The 10,067-nt window shown below is 42.1% G+C and overlaps 2 protein-coding genes across 2 annotated transcripts; both read right to left on the bottom strand.

Moving 5' to 3' along the window:
- Window positions 1-6,824: 6,824 nt before the first annotated feature.
- LOC133330392 (uncharacterized protein DDB_G0271670-like) lies at window positions 6,825-8,033 on the bottom strand. Its single transcript, XM_061538839.1, has one exon. It carries the CDS (start codon window positions 8,031-8,033, stop codon window positions 6,825-6,827), a length of 1,209 nt encoding a protein of 402 aa, XP_061394823.1.
- Window positions 8,034-8,744: 711 nt separating this feature from the next.
- LOC133330407 (uncharacterized) lies at window positions 8,745-9,260 on the bottom strand. The gene has a single exon (XM_061538845.1). It carries the CDS (start codon window positions 9,258-9,260, stop codon window positions 8,745-8,747), a length of 516 nt encoding a protein of 171 aa, XP_061394829.1.
- Window positions 9,261-10,067: the final 807 nt, after the last annotated feature.

Here is a 10,067-nt window from a genome sequence, read left to right as displayed (position 1 = left end):
CATATTATTCTATAACTAATTCATTATGGTATGCCAAATTTCGTGCAAATCGAAATATATATATAGAGACTTTGGTACACCATTTACATTAAATCGGACGAAAATATATATGGGAGCTATATCTAAATCTGAACAGATTTTCCCAATTTCAATAGGGTTCGTCCTTGGCCCAAATACGTGGCCTATGCCAAATTTCATCCAATTCGGATCATAAATGCGACCTGTACTTCGTTTACAATTTAACATCGACAGACAGACGGACGGATATGCATAAATCGACTTATGCATATTCTCAAAAGGAACCATGTGTCTATCTCGTTTGTTTTGCCTGTTACAAACATACGCACAAAAACATAATACCCTGTACCACAGTGTGGTGAAGGGTATAAATCGAGCGCATTGATTGTTTACTATGATTTTCAAATCCCTTATAAATTCTCTTCACTTATAGGCATGTCTTTAGGCTGTTCATGTCTATAAGTAAAGAGAACTTTATAATCTAAAAATGTGCATATTTTTGGCCACTAAAAATTGACCCATAATTTTTTACTCATTTTTAAACATCGCAGTCTAGCAGACACTGTGGTGCCTATTGCAAACAAAAGACTTAAGACACATGCGTAAAACATCAAAACCCCTTTGTTAAACAAAACCCAAACAATTCTTTACTCAGAAACAGACCTACATATGTCTTATACATACAATAATTATTTGTTTATCATACTTAGAAAAAACAAACAACGGATATAACATAATTTTCCAAAAGAAAAAACAACAAAAAAATCCCATATCTCATCTACTTAATATGTCTAGTTACGGCAATTACATTATTTTAAGACACCCATTGAAAACAACTTTTTTTTGTTTTGGTTTTGAAAAACTAACCGCAATTTACAAATTACTATGAAATTCAAACGCACAGTTTAGTTAATTGGCCGCTGGTTGCTTTTTTGGTACACAACAAAAATAACATTAAAATTTTGGAATATAATAGGTACACTGAAAAATATTTACCAAACTACAACCTCTAAAAAGATATATAGCTGGCCGATACCTGAAAATTGCAGCTTTGTGATGATGACAAAGTGCTGCGAAAGGATCGCAATAGAAGCGGAGTTGGGGGACTTGCGTTCTTCGTACACCACAATGTACATTACAGACCTATATCGTCTGAGATAGAGTGTATGGGGTAGCAATCAAGTGTGGAATTGCCGATATAGAGAAGCTTAACATGTACATCCGGCCGCTATTTGCCCGAATTTGGTTCACTATTGGAGGGTAATAACCGTGTGGTGCTAGGCGATGGAGTTTTCAATGTCCATCATTAGCTTCGTCATTCCGTCCTAGGTAATGACCAGAAGTGTACAGCGAGCAAATTAACAGCTAAATTTGTTACGGTTAATGATGTTGCCACAGTTCACCGTACATCACCATTGTGGAACCGGGTTTGATAGTAGACGTAGTCTGGCAACCGGTCATTTCTCTTGCTTCAGACCACCACCCCATAATCGTATCCGTAAATAGACCTCCGACTGCCAAACTTTCCTAAACCATGGTAAAGCTGATTGGCAAGCTTTCAGAGATTTTAGCCATGTCAAATTCCTCAGATTATCGGGTAGCTGAGAGGAATTTCCGTGACATCATCACTGCTGCAGCCACCCGACATATACCTACTAGTCGAATACCTAAAGTAAGACCAAACTTCCCAGTAAAGGCAACCATTCTTGTGAATAAACGTTTTGAGCTTCTTCGTATAAAACTTGAAAATACAAGTTTTATTAAAGAACTAACCCTTGAAGTCAACAGATTAGTATGCGAGCATGCATAAGCGGATGAAGTGGCTAGAATTTTTGTCACTTATGATCAAGGGTTGAGGATTATAGAACTGGTGCCACGTTCCCTCTGATCCTCGGGTAGCTGATAGAAATTTCCGAAACATCATCACTGGAAGAACATTTAACCCTGTCAGTATGCCGCCGTAGGAACAGCGACGGAGTGCCTCCTTATGACTGTGTGGGCCATTTATATGAGGAGGCGATGGTCTTAGCTGTACATGGACACAATAAGATGTTTTTGATGCCGTACCTGATTGGGTGCTATAGTCGGAATCACAATACCATCACCTTATAAATAGGATTCTCCCACCCAGGCATATAAGAAGAGACTTGCATAATATAGAGAGATTGAGGATCAACGACATAAAAGACAAACACTAGATCAACCTTACTATCGAGCAGGAATTAACGGTACTCACGCAGAAGTAGTGACGCAGGCGATGGACCAATACCATGTGATGAGAGTGATTTTAGCCCAATTATGATCAGAATGGTGAAGCCTCCACCAGTCGTATTGGGTCAGAATTGACAGCAGGGAACCAGACATATGCCATATACCTGGACTCTATTTGGACGAAGGAGAAGAAAATAATTTATCAACATCATGTTCACTCCTTACACAGGTCTCTTTTTTAACAGAACGGAAACCAAAATAATTGGGACCCTCGCATGGTTGGTCTGAGAAAACAAATTAAGAACCAGTGAGCGGAGCAGTATAGTCGGACGGGGCCGACCATACGATACCCTACACAACTACCACGGAACTCATATTTTCTGCGGATGTTTATTCTGAGCCTGGGCAATATTTCGTGATTTTTGCACCCTCTTGCCCGATTAGAGGTAAACAGCTCCTCTTCCTCACACTGACATATTTTCCGAATATTACGATTATTTAGTACAGCTATTGTCCAGATTCTCTTCACCGTGGGTTGTGTTGTGATGTTCGGCTTTCATTTGTGGTCTATAGATCGACTCGAAAATAACACAAAAAATTAAGTTTTTGGTCCATTGCATTCCAAAATTATTATCTGATCATCACCGAAAATTATAGGCGTTGTCCTTGGCCATAACTGGAACCTCATGAAAAATTTCAAAGCGATCAGTGCTATAGTTCCGCTCTCTAGAGTGATAATGGGTTACTAAATAATATAGGAATACGGAGATACCTGTGAATATTTAGGTGTAACTCCCACATCCGAGCACATACAACAATATAATTGGTATTAATTTAAAGGTCAACCACTGCTCTTGGATATAATATCAACTTCTCGGGTCTATGTCCTTCAGGGGTAAATATATACGCTATAGAATACAAATTTTGTCATTTTTCACACAAAAGTCAAGGTCCATTTGACCCGCTAAATATTGACCAATCTTTATGAAAATAAGCATTCTTATTCTTTGGCCCGATTCCCTTCTCCATGCAAAATTTCACGATGTTCGGGCCATTATTGCGGCCTCTGGAGCGATCACAAAAACCGACAAAAATTTAGTATTTGGTCCATTCCATCCCCTAAATATTAGCCGATCTTTCCCAAAAACAATAGGGGTCGTCATTGGCCAGAACCCATCCTACATGCAAAATTTCGTGCAGATTGGTCCATATGGCCTGTATCGTGTTTACAAATTATAATGGACAGACGGACGGACGGACACACATGTCTAGATCGACTCAGCTAGTCGAGATATGATATGATCGGTATACTTAATGGTGGGTCTAGGACCAATATTTCGCGGCGTTACAAACTTTTGGGGCTGCACAAAGCTATAATACCCTGACAACATAGTTGTGTAGGGTATAATAATTTGGATGGGACATTCGACAATGGACAATGGTCATCAAAATAGATAACATGGGACGTGGCAATGTCTACACATGACAATATTTTAAAATTGGATGTTGATTTTGTTATTCTCAAAGAACAGATATGTGAAATCAAAATACCTAAAATCGGTTGGGTCCCTTATATGGGGGTCTGAGAAAACGAATTGCCAATAACGAAAGTAGAAGCTTAATATTGTGGACTATGTCATATCATGGACATATAAAACGGAGCAATATTTTGTACAAAACAACTTCCACTTAACTTTAACATTCTGTAGATCTATATTTCCTGAGCGATGTTTCGCGATATTTCAAAGCTAATACTGAAATATGTAGAGCCCTAAACAAATTTTACCATTTCTTCCAGATTCTACGTCTTCCACCAGTGGAATTGATATTAGATTAATTGTCAACAGCTCCTCTTGCTTATGTTAGGGTAAAAATTATGGCATTTTGTTACAATTACAAGTTTATTGAAGTTAACATATCAAATGCAATTCGAGAATTCCATTTGTAATTCATAACATATCAATTTTAATTCGAGAATTTAATTTGTAATTTATAGAATACCTTTCGAAATTCGTAGAATTCCATTTGAAATTCATAAACTTCCATTTGAAATTCCATGTATTGCATTTGAAATTCATAAAATTCCATTTGAAAGTAATAAAATTCTATTTGAAATTTAAATAATTCTATTTGAAATTTTTAATATTTCATTTGAAGTACATAACATTTCATTTGTTTTTCATAACATTTGATTTTAAATTCGAAAAATATTATTGGTAACACACAAGGAATATGTATGAATTTGAAATGAATTGTTACGAATTACAAATGAAATATATTGAATTACAAGTGAAATGTTATAAATTTCAAGTTGAATTCTTTGAATTTTAAAAGGATTTATTTGAATTTCAAATAAAACTCTAAAAATTTCAAATGGAAATATAACAATTACAAATGAACATTTTTAAATATCAAATGGAATTTTTTGAATTTGTGACGACGTGTTTTCACTTTGAAGCTGGGGTAGGTTCAGCGGGGGGCCAGAGTCGTCACAAGAATTTATTTGTTAGGACATAAAGAGAGAGAGCGAAGAAAAATGTTTTCTTAAAACGTTATAAATTTATTTCCGTAAATAACACTAAACAGTACACTAAACACAATAATACAACGTTCAGAAACACGAAGAACACTAAATCACAGAGTACAGTCGAAATGTGAGTATGCGTGTAGCAGTGGTGGCAGCTTTGGCGCAGCGGCAGCCCGATGAGTACGCAGGTGACGAATATTAGTGGCGGCAGCTTGGCACAGCGGCGGCCCGATGAATACGTCAGCGGCGAATAGTAGTGGCGGCAGCTTGGCACAGCGGCGGCCCGATGAATACGTCAGCGGCGAATAGTAGTGGCGGCAGCTTGGCACAGCGGCGGCCCGATGAATATGTCAGCGGCGAGTAGTAGTGGCGGCAGCTTGGCACAGCGGCGGCCCGATGAATATGCGACGATGAATAGGGTGGCGGCGGCTCTGGCACAGCGGCAGCCCGATGAATACGCAGGTGACGACTAGTAGTGGCGGCAGCTTTGGCACAGCGGCGGCCCGATGAATACGTCAGCGGCAAGTAGTAGTGGCGGCTGCTTGGCACAGCGGCGGCCCGATGAATACGCGACGACGAATAGGGTGGCGGCTTGGCACAGCAGCAGCCCGATGAGTACGTCAGCGGCGAGTAGTAGTGGCGGCTGCTTGGCACAGCGGCGGCCCGATGAATACGCGACGACGAATAGGGTGGCGGCGGCTTGGCACAGCAGCAGCCCGATGAATACGCAGGTCACGACTAGTAGTGGCGGCAGCTTTGGCACAGCGGCGGCCCGATGAATACGTCAGCGGCGAGTAGTAGTGGCGGCTGCTTGGCACAGCGGCGGCCCGATGAATACGCGACGACGAATAGGGTGGCGGCGGCCTGGCACAGCAGCAGCCCGATGAGTACGTCAGTCGCCGTCAACGCAGCCCGAAGAATAGGGAGTATTGCTACAACCCTCACTTGACCCTGCGTTCAGTCGCCGTCAACGCAGCCCGAAGAATAGGGAGTATTTCTACAACCCTCACTTGACCCTGCGTTCAGTCGCCGTCAACGCAGCCCGAAGAATAGGGAGTATTACTACAACCCTCACTTGACCCTGCGTTCAGTCGCCGTCAACGCAGCCCGAAGAATAGGGAGTATTTCTACAACCCTCACTTGACCCTGCGTTCAGTCGCCGTCAACGCAGCCCGAAGAATAGGGAGTATTGCTACAACCCTCACTTGATCCTGCGTTCAGTCGCCGTCAACGCAGCCCGAAGAATAGGGAGTATTGCTACAACCCTCACTTGATCCTGCGTTCAGTCGCCGTCAACGCAGCACGAAGAATAGGGAGTATTGCTACAACCCTCACTTGATCCTGCGTTCAGTCGCCGTCAACGCAGCCCGAAGAATAGGGAGTATTGCTACAACCCTCACTTGACCCTGCGTTCAGTCCGGTCTAGTCACCACAAATAGTCAAGGCTTATTGTTTGGCTTACTAAGACTCAATTCAACCGAGGTTGCGCGCCTTTTCTTCCTCCCAATCACACTTGACTTACCAGCCATCAACAGAAGACTGATCCCGCTTGTGTGAAATGCGTCTCCTTTTATACCTTTTTGGCTGGTCAACGATTGTTGTTTTCTCATGACAGCAGCTGATCCCAATCTGACAGTTTTGCATAGTTCCGCCATTTGCCACCAGGGGTTCCAATGTTGTATTTTAATTATACCTCCTTGTACTAGGGGACCGGTGTGACCGTTAATATTCAAATACATTTAAATTACATGAACCTGAGTTACTGTTAGTTTAATTCATAACTTAAATATTTTAATTCATTTTTCAAACAAATACAATTCATAGTTGATTTATATAACATAAGTAAATAAAAATTGTATTTAAAATAATAATGTACCCCAAAAACGAAAGCATGACTTTTGGGCGTTACATGGCTTCTCTTCCTCCCTCTGATTTTTTGATTTCCTTGATTTGCTTTCTCATTGCTATTTGGTTTCAATAGCCAGGAAGCCCTAGGGTGTTATGTAACCTTTTATTTCTCCGACATGGGCACTTTGGTTCGACTATCTCGGTCGAATATTAAGGTATGTTAGAGACCAATTGCAGAAGTTCGGAGAGATACCTTCACTACCCCGTCTGCTGATATTATTATGCGGTACTGCTTGTCATCTTGTTTAACAATTCGCTTCAGTTTGTGTCCCTTTTTCCAATTGTTTTTGAACTTCTCGATACGGCTTTGTAGGTTTTTGGGATAATTTGACAGTTCGAGAAATGTGTTATCGTTCCCGGGATTACCTGTCGAGGACGATGGCGTTGACTCGGTTGGAATTTCAGTGACTGGCAATTTGAGCGTACTTGGTGTGCTATTATTCTCCTTACTGGGTATAAACACTTCATCGATGGACGGTTGACTGCTACACAATGTTGGCTGATGAGGTGCCATCGTTTGGCTTGTGGATGGTGATGAAGACGACGATGCTGATGAGGATGACGATGAAGACGACGAGGCTGATGAGGATGACGATGAAGACCACGAGGCTGATGAGGATGACGATGAAGACGATGAGGATGACGATGAAGACGACGATCGGGAAGATAGCGATGGTGATGATAGTTTGACAACGTGTCCCGACGTTCCTGGTAATGATTTATCTTCCTTCACGTTGAGGGACCTGTGATCGTCCGATATGACGGCAGCGTTGGAATGCGATGGAATTTGTACGTCATCACTATGCAACAGATTTGTTTGTTCGGTTATGTTATATAGCGGAGATGACGGAGGAACACCAACCAGCGTCTGCCATTGGGTCCACCACTCAAAACTAGGATCTTCGGAAACTGTCACAAAACTACTTGCGGTCGATCTGGAGTCTTCTTCTAAATGTGCGGAAGCATGTGAGGATGAAGTAGGAACCTCCTCATGTTTGTGTGAGGTGTTGGATATTGAATGGATATATTCGGTGTTGATCTCTTCCCCTTTCGCGGGTGTCGGTGAGGGCGTACGACGATTATCCGGAGGTGGGTTTGTTATTTCATATATTGGATTTTCACCGGAGTCGGGGACCAAAAGCTGCACAGTAACTGTTCTCTCATAACAGCGAAATCCGAGATATTTATATTGGCTATCTTTCTGACGGACAAATCCCAGACCATACCTTTTTGGAGGAGACGAGGAACGTGGGTCTTCATTATCCGACTCATCCAGCGAGGAATTATTCGAGGATATGGGTGACTGAGCTCGCCGAGTCACTGAGGTTTCTAAGTAACCGTAAAACATACGCCGACATTCTTCATCCATTTCGAAATTTTATTCGGATTCATCCGACTCCTCCCTATTGGGCCGAGGAAGAGTTGATGCGTCATCGGAGTCACGGCACCATTCTTTACCCGGTGTAACAGGCATTTCTGAGCACCTTGAGGTGGGTGTTGAGAGTGCATCGGAAGCCGGCTTAAAGCTATTTGGCGAACCAAAACACGGTGCGTAGGTTGGTGTACGCGGGACGTCACTACTAGGCTGGGTTTCCTCATTCAGAGAGTAAGTTTCATCGATATCGTCGCTGTTGTTTTCGGTCGTGTCACACTTTTGCGGTGGAATGTCATTCGGGGTCGTGTTGCACATTCGGTAAAATATTTGGTGCTGGGGTGCTGAGGATTGACTGCTACCCTTTCTTGGATTGGGTTTACGGTATTGATTTGTTTTTATATTTCGGCTGGTACTAGGGCTTTCATCCAAAAATATGGTCCTTCGCCTTTGAGCCTCGACTTGTTCCAGATGAGCTCGAAATTTCTCCTTCGCCCGTTTGAATTTTTTTGTGTTGGGGCTATCTTGCTCCATCGTGATATTGAACTTTTGAGAATTGATATAATCTTTGACGTATGTGCTTATATTAGGACACTGATTACTTTGGGTATTGCCAATTTAATGTCTAAAAATAAAATAAGAAATTAGAATGACATCACATAAACTTAAGTTGAACTACAATCAACATTCTACTTCTATGTCTACAATTTAATTTTGTTCTTCATAAAAAGGCTTAATTTCGCTTAAGTGCGCGACGCGGGTAATGTTGTCCTTTCCTCGGACTACAGCGATTACTGGAGATTGGAACTTTTGTACGACAAACGGCCCTCCGTACTTGGGCGCTAGTTTGGCGGCGAAATTTTCGACGACCTTCGACTGAGGATGTAGACGAATTAGAACTTGCTCCCCAATCTTTGGTTTCCAAACTCGTCGTCTAAGGTTGTACTGTCTCCGCTGGTTTTGAGATGCTTTTGCCAAGTTTCGACGCACTATCTTAAATATTTCTTTCAACTCCTGGGCACGGTCTTCTGGTAAGACTATTCTAGCACCAGTTCCTGTTGTGAGCTGATCATATAATGCCTGGGGCAGTCGCGGTTCTCGTCCTTGTGTCAGATATGCCGGCGAATATCCAGTGGATTCTGATGCACTAGTGTTTATGGCTAACATTATTTCGGGCAGCAAATCGTCCCATGTATTATGTTGTCTCGAAACTTGTGCTATCATTGTTTTCACCGTCCGATTTGTCCTCTCCGTAGGGTTCTCTTGCGGGGTGTAAGGAGCCGTAAGTTGATGCTTTATACCCATTTCTGCTAGGAATTTTTCGAATTGTTTGCTAGTGAATTGGGTTCCGTTATCGGTTATCAATATTTTTGGAACCCCATATCTAGAAATAATTCTTTCTCTGCATGCCTTTATTAATCCCTCTGTCGTAGCCTTCCGCAATGGAACCAACTCCGTCCATTTTGAGAATCTATCCATAATAACGAGTAGCATCGAGTTACCATGCTTAGATCGCGGAGGAGGTCCTACGTACTTCTTCTGTCATATTTTACCGTGGCTAGGTCTAATGTTTCCAAAGGTGTTCTCGAAAGTGCATCCGCCACAACGTTCTGTTTTCCTCTGCGGTATCTGATCAAAAAATTATATTGCTGTAGCTCGAGGGCCCAACGTGCGAGTCGACCTGTGGGGCTTTCAATAGAATTTAACCATTTTAGGGCCAAATGATCGGTAATAACTATAAACTGGTAACCCTCTAAATAGGGTCTCATGTGCCTAATGCCCCACAGTATGGCTAGACATTCCTTTTCAGTCGCTGAGTAGTTTTTTTCAGCCTGTTTTAAATGTCTGCTGGCGTAGGCCATGACACGTTCCACGTTATGAGAACTGCTCCAAGGCCATAGTTGCTGGCATCAGTTTGCAATATGAACGTCTTTGTGAAATCCGGACAAGCCAGAACAGGGGCTTCAGTTAACTTTGCTTTTAGGTCTGAGAATGCTTCTTGTTGTTCGGGACCCCATTTCCAATGTTTTC

This window comes from Musca vetustissima, unplaced genomic scaffold, assembly GCF_032173495.1.
Source record: "Musca vetustissima isolate MV318-11 ecotype Yass unplaced genomic scaffold, APGP_CSIRO_Mvet_v1 utg135202, whole genome shotgun sequence".
Lineage (NCBI taxonomy): Eukaryota > Metazoa > Arthropoda > Insecta > Diptera > Muscidae > Musca > Musca vetustissima.
This window is presented reverse-complemented; position numbering and strand designations above follow the sequence as displayed.

Excerpts from the sequence above, each read along its gene's own strand:
- LOC133330392 (XM_061538839.1), bottom strand. The coding sequence starts at position 8,033 with ATGGATGAAGAATGTCGGCGTATGTTTTACGGTTACTTAGAAACCTCA.
- LOC133330407 (XM_061538845.1), bottom strand. The coding sequence starts at position 9,260 with ATGATAGCACAAGTTTCGAGACAACATAATACATGGGACGATTTGCTG.